General features: G+C 47.1%; 1 protein-coding gene across 2 annotated transcripts; it reads left to right on the plus strand.

Annotated features, from left to right (window-relative positions):
- The first annotated feature begins 1,172 nt into the window (after positions 1–1,172).
- Positions 1,173–14,166, plus strand: LOC115830969 (carcinoembryonic antigen-related cell adhesion molecule 6). 2 transcript variants are annotated; one of them, XM_030797143.1, is made up of 6 exons: positions 1,173–1,345; positions 2,232–2,591; positions 6,883–7,161; positions 7,603–7,857; positions 11,818–11,934; positions 13,053–14,166. In XM_030797143.1, exons 1-5 carry the CDS (start codon positions 1,282–1,284, stop codon positions 11,892–11,894), a joined length of 1,035 nt encoding a protein of 344 aa, XP_030653003.1. In that variant the 5' UTR covers positions 1,173–1,281; the 3' UTR covers positions 11,895–11,934; positions 13,053–14,166. The 2 variants fall into 2 exon arrangements, with proteins under 2 accessions (XP_030653003.1, XP_030653004.1); XM_030797144.1 differs by lacking the exon at positions 13,053–14,166 and having other exon boundaries at positions 1,282–1,345; positions 7,603–7,869; positions 11,815–11,894.
- The last annotated feature ends 350 nt before the right edge of the window (positions 14,167–14,516 follow it).

Genomic DNA, 14,516 nt, shown 5'->3' on the forward strand with positions numbered 1-14,516 from the left:
TTCCAGCAGACACTCTCTTTGGAAAATAACTAGAATTCCACAGCAATAACCACAATGATAACCATCATGTACTCAACACCTGCCTGGGCACTGGGCTCCCACAGCAGCTCACTTATTCCCAACAATTCTGGAGGGTGGATTTTACCATCCTCCTTTCACAAATCAGGGAATCAAGGATCATAGAAGCCAAGTGACTTGTCAAGTCAGCATAGTTAAGTGACAGAGCCAGTAGCTGAGCCCACGTCTATCTAGATATAAATTCCATGCTTATGCCACTATATATGTGTTTCCCAAGACTGATTTTAGGTGAAACATAAAGAAACTTTAAGTTTAACTGTGTTTATTTTAATGCATGATAGGAAAAAAATTAAGCACACATCAAATCTCTAATTTCATGGACAACATTGCATAAGACAAAAATATTTTGTCTTCAGCTGCTGGCCTCAAGCCATCCTCTCACCTCAACCTCTTGAGTAGCTGAGATCACAGGTGTGAGCCACCGAGCCCTGCTAAGACAAGGATGTTTTGTAAACTAAATTTAATTACAAAAAAGTATGAAGTAAATAATAATAAAGGTGGTAAAGCTGTAGAGAAAATCATGAAATTGGTCTAGAAGCGTCTGGGGCGTGGATGACATAACACTACAGCACCATGCAGCTTCATTCTCAGTTACTCCCAGGAAATTAGAGTCACACAGCGCTGCAGGAAGAACAACTCAGAATCTTAGACCCGGGCTTTAGCCCTAGATGTGTCCACTCCTAGGACCCCAAACATCTCTGTGACCTCCTTGCTAGGAGTAAATTCAACCTTCCCAGACATGTGAGAACACTAGAAACATCCTGCACACATAGAGGGGCTTCTCTGTCACGGAGAAAATAACACCAGGTTTGAGGACCCCAGGGACTCTCTGTGTGGTGCTGACAGACCCAAGGCCCAGACACAGCAGAGGTCCGTGCTGGGGAGGGCGGGTCATCCTGTTATGGAACGGGGGTCCAAACAAGCTTGCTTCTCAGAGTGTCTTCTGGGGAACTGAATATAAATGGAAGAGGAAGAAGAGGAGGGACAAAAGAGACAGAAAAGAGAGGGGAGGGGATAGAGGATTCCTGAACAGAGACCACACCCATGACCCATGTGACCCTGGGAAATGCTCCTGCCCTGAGAGGAGGCTCAGCACAGAAGGAGGAAGGACAGCGGAGCCAACAGTCACAGCAGCCCTGACTACAGCATTCCTGGAGCTCAAACTCCTCTACACAGAGGAAGACAGAGAAGACAGCAGAGACCATGGGGCTCCCCTCAGCCCCTCCCTGCAGAGTGCATATCCCCTGGAAGGAGGTCCTGCTCACAGGTGAGGGGAGGACTCCCTGGGAGTGGATGGGAGGAGGGAGCACAGAGACTGGCTAGGGTCTCCTGGGGAGAACAAGTCTCTGAGAGGGGACAGAGGGCTTCTGTTGAAGCCTGAGGAAACAGAACACCAGAGAGGGACAGGGGTCACAACAGGAAAGTCACACTAAACTATGATTGATAAAAGGGAGGAAAATCAATTGATCATGTTTTCCAAGTTAATCATCATTTGTCACTACAATTTGAAAAAAGAGAAAAATGATAGAAATCAGAACTGCATCAGGGTGACACTCCAAATAAAAATATAACGAGGGCACTAAACGCTGCCCTTACTCACCAATCAGAAGTTGAAAAATAACCACCAGGTACACTCATTAACTCATCCACAAGTATTTGCAATCAATTTTAGTCAATGGCATACAACAAGCATCAGACAAGTGTCAGTCATCACGGAGCTCATGCTGTCATGAAGAGGAAAACACACATGCAAAGAGATCTAGAATGTGAGGTCAGGTGTTGACAAGAGCCCTGGAAGGAACAGAGCAGGGAAAGGTCAGAAAGAAAAGACCCAGGGTCTCCAGAGGAGGTGTCAGGGGAGGGGTCTCCCTAAGGTGCCCTGATGTGAGCAGGACTTGAGGCCAGTGGGGAGGGAGCCATGCAGACCCCTGGGGAAGAGCATTCCACACAGGGGAATGCTAAGGTCGGAGGTGCTGAAGGAATGCGGGTGTCACATTGCTGACTTTGACCCAGTAGGACGGACACACACACACACACACACACACACGCTCCAAGGTGGAGGGGTGAAGAGACCTGCTCAGGACCCAGGGCCCCGTTTTTCCACCCTAATGCATAGGTCCCAATATTGACCGATACTCTCTCCTCTCTCCTAGCCTCACTTCTAACCTTCTGGAACCCGCCCACCACTGCCCAGCTCACTATTGAATCCACGCCGTTCAATGTTGCAGAGGGGAAGGAGGTTCTTCTACTCGCCCGCAATCTGCCCCAGAATCGTATTGGTTACAGCTGGTACAAAGGGGAAAGAGTGGATGGCAACCGTCTAATCGTAGCATATGCAATAGGAACTGCACAAGCTACCCCAGGGCCCGCATACAGTGGTCGAGAGACAATATACCCCAATGCATCCCTGCTGATCCAGAATGTCACCCAGAATGACACAGGATCCTACACCCTACAAGTCATAAAGTCAGATCTTGTGAATGAAGAAGCAACTGGACAGTTCCGTGTATACCGTGAGTACTTCCCCATGACCTCTGGGTGTTGGGGGTCAGTTGTACTTCCCACATATGGGATTGTCAGGCCTGGGCTGTACCTCTGGCCCTCTCTGCATTACACACTGTGCTAGGGTTTGGACATTTAGTGCAGGACACACATGGGGGAGACAAACTTCCACAGATCAGAATTCCTTTCCTGGATCCAGACCCTGTAGACACTCGCTGCAGAGGAAGGACAGTCTGATGGGGGGACTCAGCAGGCCGAGGTCAGTGTCAGACAAGCACCCCATTGTCTCCCCATGGACCTGACCCTGAGAAAGACCCTGGAGAACTGGGTCAGGGCCTGGCCTGTGAAGGGCCCCCTGGAATCCTCAGAGAGAAGCTCAACTCTTCCCAGAACTGAGCCCCTGTACAAAGCCCTGTCCCTGGTTCCTGATTCCAGGTGATCCTGGGGAGTCTGTGCCAGGGCTGTGTGGCGGCCTCTTGGGCAGGGCTGGCTGGGAGCAAGGATGTGAGCTATCCAAGGGCCGTGACTCCTGGAGTTGGTCACCAGCCAGGGCCGAGCACCCAGAGCGTCATCTAGCTGAGGATAGGGCCTCCTCCTTCACTTGAGGCTCAGCTTGGAAAGGACAGATGGAAAAAATTACTAGTGCGTGAGCCCACTGCCCTGGGAGACATAGGTTACTCCCTGGGAAGTTCAGAGTCCCCAAGGGGAGGAACAGAGAAGAGAGGATGCTCCTGGCAGCTCCATGTCCACCAGGGATCAGGCCCAGGACCCTCTGTCTTGGAAGCAAATAATCATAGATGCTGTTCATTTGAGCAGCTCCTCTGTGCAGAGTTGAGATCAAGTAATTGTAAATATTTTGAGGTTAACTCACAAACAACCTCACAGCCAAATAGCACTTATCCTACTTATTGAAAGGAAATTGAGGGACAGGGAGACAGTCACTAACAAGGGTCAAACAGGCCATAGGTGGCAGATTGAAGTCACATGAGGTCTGTCTGCAGCCACAGCCCCCTCCTCTCCTCAACTGGGGGTGGATGGGGCTGTTTGCTGTTAGGCCTCTGCAGACCTGAGACCAGTCATGGGTTCACTTCCTTTTGTCTTGTGCATCCGCAGCTCAGAAGTGGAGATTCTGGTCTGGAAAGTAAGAAGCAAACAGAGAATTAATCAGTTTTACTCTAGAACTAAATCACCTGCCTCAAATAACAGAGTCAGTGCTGGGATTGTCCAGGCCTCTCCCTTCGATCCACAGTCCCCTCACTGCACCTGAAATCCTGTGTTTCCCGATGTGTTGGTGTCACTCCCATGGGAGGATAAAGGAGAGGACTTTGCTTTCTCTCCCCACTCACACCCTGCACCAGCACAGGCGCAAAGTGAGACACACGCTCGCTCAGGAGTTCTCTCGTGAAGAAGGGAAGAAAGGAAGAAGGAATGAAAAAAGGATCCATAATCTCTTTAGAGACCAGCTCCTGGATGCAGAATCCTATGAGGTTTTGGCCACACCTGTTTCTTGTCCCTCAAGGACTGACACCCATGTTCCATCCCTCTCAACCCCTGTCCCTAAACCTACCCCATCTCATGTGACTCTGGGGTTCCTTGGTCATTAGAGGGTTTTCAGGTCTCCCTGGTCCTGGTCTGGGGCAGCCAAGAGGCTCCTGGGCCCTGAGGTCTCTGAGGTCACTGTAGCCCCCACTGCTCACTGCCATGGGTATCTCTGGCTCTTTCTGCTCCTCTATGTCCCTCATTTTCCTCCCCTTTCATTCTAGCTGGGATGCCCTGCCCTGCACAGCTTCCTCCACCCTTAGGGCTTCCCCAGAAAACCTCTCTAACAAGGCTGGCTGTCCTGTTCCCTTCCCGCTCACGCTGTGTACTGGCCCACCTCCCAGGTAACAGGGAAGGCACAGAAATCAGCCGAAGCAGCCGCCCCTGCCAGGCTCCATCACGAGCCAATGTCCCCAAGTCAACAGGAGAACGAGCTTCCACTGTGTCCCCATCCAGGGCTCTTTGTTCCAGTGAGGCCGACATGTGGAACAGGCCACGGGACAGGGACAAGCGACTCCTCCATACAGTTTCTACTGACTCACCAGGGAGTCAGAGGCAGGATGACAAGTCTGCTTTCCCCAAGGCCCAGAGGCTAATTTCACCCATTGACTTCCGTCCTCATCTTGGTGTGAGGCTCACATCCTCCAGTCATTCCCCAGGACCTTCCCCAGGTGGAGCTGGCCAGGCAGGTGCTGTCTGATGGGTTTGCTGCTCATTCCACATACACTACTGTGTCCTCATGATGATGCCATTGTCATAAGGTGGGGTCCCTTGGACTGAGAAGTGCACCAGCCACTGGAGTCTCACACAGACTCTGCCCAGTTTAGATGAACTTAAACTCTCACTGTGTTTTCTGAGGTTAACAGGAGAGGAAGAAAGCATTTCACATGACTGTTTTGGGCTCCTTCCCTATTTGCCTAACTGCACAGGAATTACGGGCAGGGAGCTCTTTCTAAATTTACTAACATAACACACGTTACTTCTAATTTGGCATCGTTCCTTCCTTTATGTAACTGACACACACCTAAGACTTCCTCTCCTACTGGTTCTATCCTCCTAAGAGGACTCATGTGCCTCTCTCTACTCAGGGAGCTGCTAATTTCAAACCAATTTCAGCATCTTCATTTGAGGACAATATGATCCTGCTGGAATTCACAGCACACCTAAACCTTAGTATGTTCTCAAGAAAAATACTACTTCCAGCCATTGATCTTCGATCTTTAGGCCATTAGTAACAATCTCCACTTACGGAAAAAATTAAATGTTTCCCCCAAATTTCTTTTATTTTGTACTATATTCAGAACATAACATGAGGTCTAAACTCCTGACAAATTTTTCAAAGCAAATTACAGCACTACAGGTCAAGCATCCCACATCCAATAATCCAAAATCTGAAATGCTCCCAAATCCAACACTTTTTGACCACTAAAGTGATGCTGAAAAGAAATGCTCACTGGAGCATTTTGGATTCTGGGTTTTCAGATTTAGGATGTTAAATGGGTAAGTCTACTGCAAATATTCAAAAATCCAAAAACAGTCAGAAATCCAAAACACTTTTGGTCCTAAGCCTTATGCGTAAGTAATACTCAATCCGTATGAACTATAGGTACTAAGCTGTACAGCAAATCTCTAGAACTTCATCCTGTGTAACTGAAAGTGCACACCCATTGACTAACTCCCCATTCTGCCTCTCCCAACCCCTGGCAACCATGGTTCTACTCTGATTCCATGAGTGTGACTACTCTAGGGACTTCATATAAGTGGAACCCTACAGTATCTGTCCTGTGAGTGACTTATTGCATTTAGCATAATGTCCAATGGGAGAAAATATTTGCAAAACTTCTTCTCAAATTTCTGTCTCATATCTGTCAAACACACGTGGTCCTTGAGAGTCAGATTTGCAGGATTTCATGCTCCCCTTTTCCACCACTCAGCTGTGCATTTGCAAACATCCACATGTATTTATAGAGAGAGCCACAGGGTCCTCACCTGCCCTCCGCAGAGGGAGAAGAAACAGTAAAGGCCAAAGAAAAGGAACATGGTTCCGCTGTTAAATTCAGGCAGCTTCTGCCTGTCCCCCTCACTGTCTTCTAGATCATTCTCTGAATTCTGCTCTATCTTTAGGGGTCACAGGCTCAAGTCAGTCATTATTAAACACCTGGGAAAAACTGCCCCACCTTGTGGTTCCACTGCCTGATGACTGGACTGACCTCCAGGCTTGCCCCTGGTGTCCCCTGTGTTATTTCTGCTGAAACATCCAATCCCAGGCCAGGCCGCACAGTATCCTTGGGGTTTAAGGACAATAAGAAGCCCCATCATCACCCATCTCTAGAATGTCCTCAGAAAAGGAAGCCACACAGAAAATACAGCCAGGGGGGCAAAGTAGGACTAAAGCTTGAAAAGACCCGGCACCTGAATGTTTCAGGTGAGGACCCCAAGGGAAGGCAGGCAGGCAGCTGGTCAGGGAGAAACCAGGAGAAGCACAAGGGGCTGTGACCCCGGGTTCTGTGTCTCTCCATGCCCCAATGCTGCTGCTCAGTTCACACTTGAGAAAGACTGTGCCTCTCCCACACAGAGCAGGTGGTCTCACACAATCTCAGCCCTCGGATCATCATGCATCTGTTGTGTGACACACACACCTGCCGTGGGCCTTTAAGGACTCAAGGGGGCTGAGAGATGAGAGATGCCAACTCTGATTGAAAGATTCCTGTGGAGGAATCAAAGGTGCCACACAGGGCAATCTTCTCTCTGTTTTCTGCACAGCGGAGCTGCCCAAGCCCTCCATCACCAGCAACAACTCCAAACCCGTGGAGGACAAGGATGTTGTAGCCTTCACCTGTGAACCTGAGGTTCAGGACACAACCTACCTGTGGTGGGTAAATGGTCAAAGCCTCCCGGTCAGTCCCAGGCTGCAGCTGTCCAATGGCAACAGGACCCTCACTCTACTCAGCGTCAAAAAGAATGATGCAGGATCCTATGAATGTGAAATACAGAACCCAGTGAGTGCCAACCGCAGTGACCCAGTCACCCTGAATGTCCTCTGTGAGTATCTTCTGTTCCTCTATGGCCCAGGCTGCCAGCCCAAATCCACACAGCCAGAGGCCAGGTCTCTCAGTCCCTCTCAGGTCTAAGGACTCAGACCCTCACCCAGGCTGGCCATGACTTCCTGCCCCAAGCAAACCTGGGCAGCCCAGGCCTTGACCAAGAATGGGAGGGGAGGGACTGTCTCCTGTGCTACTTCTGCTCAAACACCCATTCCCATCATCACTCATCTCCAGGATGTCCTTAAGGCTCGGGGTTCACATTTTCTGACGGGAGAAACAGGTGAATGTCTCAGACTTTGTCTCAGGGGACATAGCGGGGGTTTGGTTGAGACTTCAGGGTTGTGACATGGCTCAGGGGGACACTGTGGCCCTTCCACAGGCCAGGAACTTATGCTTCCCTCTGACAACATCACCTGTGGCTTTATTCTCTTTCCTCCAGATGGTCCGGATGCCCCCACCATTTCCCCCTCAAAGGCCAATTACCGTCCAGGGGAAAATCTGAACCTCTCCTGCCACGCAGCCTCTAACCCACCTGCACAGTACTCTTGGTTTATCAATGGGACGTTCCAGCAATCCACACAAGAGCTCTTTATCCCCAACATCACTGTGAATAATAGCGGATCCTATATATGCCAAGCCCATAACTCAGCCACTGGCCTCAATAGGACCACAGTCACGACGATCACAGTCTCTGGTAAGTGGATCCATGAAGCACTAGCATCACATTTTCAGGTGGAGTCTGGCTCTCAGAGAAGAGCCAGGAAGAAATTTTCTTTCCCAACCTGTGTCCAAGGGGCACAAGCAAATCTCAAATTCTCCCCTGAACCCTCCCAATTCACCTCTGCAGACTCTTTTCCCCTTGTTTTTTTGTTTTTTGTGTTTTTTGTTTTTTGATTTCTCATGTCTGACTTTGGGTCCATCCTGGAATGAGAGGAGGGGGCTCCCTCAGCCCTGAGCCCTGTGTAGTGAAAGGGGCTTCACAGAGAAAAAAGGAGGAAGGGTCCTCAGGGTCAAGTTGCTGCTCTCTGTCACCAACAATTCCCTTTCTGTCACTTCTTTGTGTTCTTTTACCTACTCCATAAGCTACAAGGGACAAGGAGGCTTTGAAATGAGCTCACACTTTTTCCTTAAATGAGAAGAGGAAGCCCCTTGGATGATGGAGGAGCAGCTCAGACTCTGCCCCCATCTCTGCTCCCAGCGCCCCCAGTGACTGACTGACCCTACCCTGAAGCCACCTAAGGTGGAACCGGGGCATATGGAGAAGGTGCCCAGGTGTCTGTCCTGAATCAGGCTAAATCAAGCTGCTAATTGACACCAAAGCCTCCCCTGGATCAGGCTGCAGGAAAATGGGAAGACGTGGAGCCTCAGGACAGACTGCTGAGCTGTGTCCTGGCTCTGAAGTCACTGACTATATAAGGCTGTGGGCACAGCACATGGGACACAAGACAGAGGACAGCAAGTGATGCACACTTGGAGACACAGGGAGATTCAGCCATGGGGACTCTGCATGGCAGGGAAGGGGCAGTGCCAAAAAGTGTGTATTTATAGAGAGGATAAGACTACCAGCCACTATATATCTAATATAGGACTTACCTTTTTAACCCTTCCACGTGTGCAAGTCCGTAGTATTAAACACATTCCCGTTGTTCTGCTACCATCACCGCCATCCACCCACAGAACTCTTTTCTTCCTCCCAAAATGAAACTCTGCTCCCATCAAACTCCTGGGCAGAGCTGCCCACCTGTGGCCCACAGCCTGACCCCTGAACTCACCTCTAGACTTGCTTCTGGTCTCCTGCTCAAACCCCCATCCCCATCGTCACCCATCTCCAGGATGTCCTTAAATAGCAAAGCCTCAGAAAAAAACACACCTTGGCTGGGTGGTGTGGGACTGTGCAGCTGAAAGAAATAGCACCTGCATGTTCCAGGTGAGTACCCCAAAAGACCAGGCAGTCAGCCAGTCAGGGAAGAAACAGGAGAGGTGCCAGAGGCTGTGGCTCTCAGTCCTGTATCTGCCCAAGACTCAATGCTTCTGTCTTATTCACATTTGAGAAAGTCCGTGCTTCCCCCACACAAAGCAGGTGGCCTCATGATCTCTGAGCCCTCAAATCCTCATGCATCCATCTTCTGACACACACACACCTGCCCTGGGATCTTAAGGACTTGGGTGGGCTGAGGGGTGGGAGATGCCAACTCTGATTGAACGATGCCTGCAGAGGAATCAAAAGTGCAACACAGGGCAATCTTCTCTCTGTTATCTGCACAGCGGAGCTGCCCAAGCCCTCCGTCACCAGCAACAACTCTAATCCTGTAGAGATTTCTACATATAAGTTTAAGTTATCTGTGAACAGAGATAATTTTACTTCTTTCCAATTTGGATGTTTGTTTGTTTGTTGCCTAATTTCTCCAGCTAGGACTTTAAATATTATGTTGAAAAGGAGTGGTGAAAGCAGGCATCCTTGTCTTATTCCTGGTCTTATGGGGAAAGCTTTCAGTCTTTCTCCATTGAGTATCCCTCTGTTATGTTGAGGTGGTTTCCTTCCATTCACAGAGTGTTTTTATTTATAAAAGAATGTTGAATTTTGTCAAATGCTTTTATTGGCTAAATCTGATTACTAATTATAGGTCTATTCAGATTTTTTTGTGTGTTCCAGGAATTTGTCCGTTTCATCTAGGTTGTCCAATTTGTTGGCATACAATTATTTACTGCACTCTTTTAATCTTTATTATTTCTGTAGAATTGGTAGCAATGTCATCAATTTTTTTGAGAGTAGGTCTCACTCTGTAACCCAACCCAAGCTGGAGTGCAGTGGCTTGATCATAGCTTACTTGCAGGCTCAACCCCCAGGGCTCATGTGATCCTCCTACCTCAGCCTCCTGAGTAGCTGGGACTACAGGCATGTGCCATCATGCCTGGCTAGCTTACAAAAAAAAAATTGTAGAGACTGTGTCGCCCTATGTTGCATAGGCTGGTCATGACCTTCTGACCTCAGGCAACCATCTTCCTTTGACCTACCAGGGTGCTGGAATTACAGGTGTGAGCCACCATGCCCCCATTTTCATTTCTGATTTTAGTAATTTGAATCTTCTCTTTTTTTCTTAGTCAACCTAGTAAATGATTGTCAATTTTGTTGATCCGTTTTGAAGAACCAACTTTTGGTTTCATTGACTCCCTTTATTGTTTTTCTAGCCTCCGTTTTACTTATTTCAATTATAACTCTTATTGTTTCCTTCATTCACTATATTTGGGTTGATTTTGTTCTTTTTCTATATCCTGAATTTGTAAAGTTAGGCTGTCGATTTGAGGTCTCTCTTTACTTTAATGTAAGTATTTACCACTATCAATTTCTTGTACAAGATTCTTAACTTCTCTGAGCCTTCAGTTCTTCAACTGAAAATTGCAATAATTCTCATCACTAAGAAATGGGTGGAAAAAATGAAAATTGAAATAACAGTGCCTGTTTCATAGTATTGTTTTGAAGATTTAATGTAACATTTGGTTAAGCCTTCAGCAAAATGCCACACACAAAGAAAAGCTTCACAAATATTAGCTATTATTATTACTACTGTTACCATTAACCCTGAAGTCAGGTAGTCCTAGGGTCCAATTCGAAATCCACTTGTCGCTAACCATGTGACTTTGGATAAGTTTTTTCATCACTCTACGCCTCTGTCTTTTCATCTGTAAAATGGAAATAATGTCTACCCAAGAGGGTTACTGTATAAACCAAATGAGATACAGGTAAAGTACGTAGCACAGGGCCTGGTAGCTAGGACGTGCCCCTCAACAGTAGCTAACATAGCATTAACCATCACACTGAGTTGACCGGTGAGGGCTAAGCACCAAATGGAAACCCACTAGGACATGGTTACTGGCTAAACATGGGAGAGAGGAAAAACAGTGCAAAGAATCAAGCCTGGTATGTTAGCTTTCATCCACCGAGATGCAGCCAAGATGGGATTAGAGGTGCAAGATAATTCACTGGGGAAAACAGCCATGAGGGAAAATGGAGCAGCAGTGAGAGGAGAGCCTAAGAGAGCCCTCAGACCACGATGCAGATCTGATTCCTGAGAAGGAGAAAGAGAAGGAGGGAAGTTTTAGATAGCAGTGCAGTTCTGAGTTTCCCCAAGACCGATGGGGAGTCCTTGAACCCCTCACCCATGAGAGTGAAGCAGGGTCTCACAGACCTGGGCTTGCTTTCTTTCCCGTGGTGGGAGCCCATGAGAAGTGAGTTCTCTGTGCAAAGAACATGGTAAATTCAGAATGCACTAGCCTGGGCCTTCTGTCAATCAAGTCCCCACCATAGAGATCCAACAGGCTCTTATTTATGGCTGCCACAACTGAGACACTGAGAAAAAGATGCAACCATAAAAGTATAGAAAGTTCTAATGACATGCAAAAATAGCAATCAGACTTTCTCAAATTTTCAAAGCCTTCAAAAATGTCTGAGTGCAGAAAGAACAGGATGAAATTGACAGAAGACTGATCACCAACCTACAAAGGTGGTAAGAGAGAAAAAAAATTGCAACTTTCCCACAAAACTAGTGTATTCCTTGAAGGAACAAGTCAAGACTGCTTCATATTGACAGCTAGTTCTTGGGGACCCCACTGTAGAATAACATCACCTTCATTCCTTCTCTTTTCTTCCCACAAGGAAGTGCCCCCGTCCTCTCAGCTGTGGCCACTGTCGGCATCATGATTGGAGTGCTGGCCAGGGTGGCTCTGATATAGCAGCCCTGGTGTATTTTTGGTATTTCAGGAAGACTGGCAGGTATGATGGCCTTTCCTCTTGTCATGTTTCCTGCAGGGCTGACCACCATGCTTGGGAGAGGGAAAAAACTTCTTCACTTATATCTGGGACTGGATCCCCTCCTTCTATCCCTAAACTCCTGCTTCTCAGCACTAATTCCTGCAGGTCTCTTTTTTCCTGGTCTTCATGCTCCCTGTACCCCACTGTCTCCTAGACATAATTATCCCCAGCCTCTGCTCATTTGTTTCCTAGAGTCAATACATTGTCAAAGCCTCTTAATCCTTTTTCAATATCTCTCACTTGTGTCAGTCTCTCCATTCCCATAAACCTCAATAATTGTTCAATATCCTGCTTGACTCCTTGTTGTAAGGTTGGAATCTTTCTGGCATATGACTGCCTCATTACCTTCCTAAAATCTAGTTCACTCACCTACTTAAGGAGCCAAAGAGGGCCAGGCACAGTGGCTCACGCCTGTAATCCCAGCCCTTTGGGAGGCCGAGGCGGGCGGATCACGAGGTCAAGAGATCGAGAATCGATCTCGGCTCACTGCAAGCTCCGCCTCCCGGGTTCACGCCATTCTCCTGCCTCAGCCTCCTGAGTAGCTGGGACTACAGGTGCCCGCCACCATGCCCGGCTAATTTTTTGTGTTTTTAGTAGAGACGGGGTTTCACTGTGTTAGCCAGGATGGTCTCGATCTCTTGACCCACCTGGGAGGTGGGTCTCTTCCACCTGGGAGGGGGAAGCTGCAGTGAGCTGCACTCCAGCCTGGGAGTGCATACATAGGCCTATATGTAGGCCTATACTCCTATTCAAGGAGAATCGCTTGAACCTGGGAGGCAGAGGTTGCAGTGAGCTGCACTCCAACCTGGGCAACAGGGCGAGACTCCGTCTCAAAAGGAAAAAAAAAAAAAAAAAGACTATGTGGTCAACTGCTACTCCTGTTGCACTTATATAAAGAATGAGGCCAAGTTTGATGAGACTAAACTTATTTGGAAAACAAATATGTCTTACCGGGATTATCTTTGGTAGAAATAGAAATGCCTATGAAGAGAAAAATTACGTTGAAAAAAACTATAGTACACCCGTTATGACACCACAGCTCTGCTTATTGTTTTTTAGTTTTCATTATCCACCTGTAGATTGGACCAGATCCTGAATTCTTCTAGCTCCTCCAATCCCATTTTATCCCATGGAACCACTAAAAACAAGGTCTGCTCTGTTCCAAGCCCTGTGTGCTGGAGATGGACAACTCAATGAAAATTTAAAGGGAAAACCCTCATGCCTGAGGTGTGTGCCACTCAGAGAATTCACCTAACTAGAGACAGTCAAACTGCAAACCATGGTGAGAAATTCACGGCTTCACACTATGGACAACTTTTCCCCAGATGTCAAAACAAGACTCCTCATCATGATAAGGCTCTTACCCGCTTTTAATTTGTCCTTGCTTATGCCTGACTCTTTCACTTGGCAGGATAATGCTGTCATTAGTATTTCACAAGAAGCAGCTTCAGAGGGTAACTTAACAGAGTGTCAGATCTATCTTGTCAATCCCAACATTTTACATAAAATAAGAGGACCTTTAGTCCACCCAATGGTTGACATTAGCAGCATCTTTAACACAACTGTGTTCAAATGTACAGTGGTCCTTTTCAGAGTTGGACTTCTAGACTCACCTGTTCTCACTACCTATTTTAATTTAACCCAGCCATGCAATGCCAAATAATAGAATTGCTCCCTACCAGCTGAACAGGGAGGAGTCCGTGCAGTTTCTGACACTTCTTGTTGAACATGGCTAAATACAATGGGTATCACTGAGACTAAGCTGTAGAAATTAACAAATGTGCTGCTTGGTTAAAATGGCTACACTCATCTGGCTCATTCTTTATTATATTTTAGTTGGTTTGCATCTTGCCTAAGGTGCATAGTCCAACTCTTGGTATTACCCTCCTAATAATCATACTAGTAGTCATACTCCCTGGTGTAGTGTATTCTCTAAAAGCTTTAAATGTTTGCATGCAGCCAGCCATCAAATAGTGCATGGTCTTTCTTTGGCTGGAATTACAAAACTCAGAGAAATGTGTCATCAGGAGAACATCATAACCTATGAAGGATAAAAGCCCCAAATGGTGGTAACTGATAATAGCACTAATGCTTTAAGATTTGGTCACACTCTCACCTAGGTGAGCGCATAGAGCCAGTGGTGCTAAATGCTACATACTCCAACTGAAATGTTAAGGAAGCAGATAGATCCAATTAAAAAAAAAATTAAAACCAATTAAAAAAAAAGAACACAAGAGATTCCAGTCTACTTGAGTTAGCATAATACAGAAGTCCCCTCTACTTTAACTTTTACAAAAAAGTAACCTGAAGTAATCTGATGTTAACCAAGGTATTTATTTCTGCGGTTCTGTTTCCTTGTTCCGATTTGACAAAACCCACTGTTCTTGTGTTGTATTGCCCAGGGGGAGCTATCACTGTACTTGTAGAGTGGAGCTGCTTTAATTCATAAATCACAAATAAAAGCCAATTAGATCTATGACTAAATTTGTTGTAATTCTGTCTCTTGATGTGGGTTCACAGCCAGCGACAGCCAGTGGAGTCTC

This window comes from Nomascus leucogenys, chromosome 17 (assembly GCF_006542625.1).
Source record: "Nomascus leucogenys isolate Asia chromosome 17, Asia_NLE_v1, whole genome shotgun sequence".
In the NCBI taxonomy this organism is placed as follows: Eukaryota; Metazoa; Chordata; class Mammalia; order Primates; family Hylobatidae; genus Nomascus; species Nomascus leucogenys.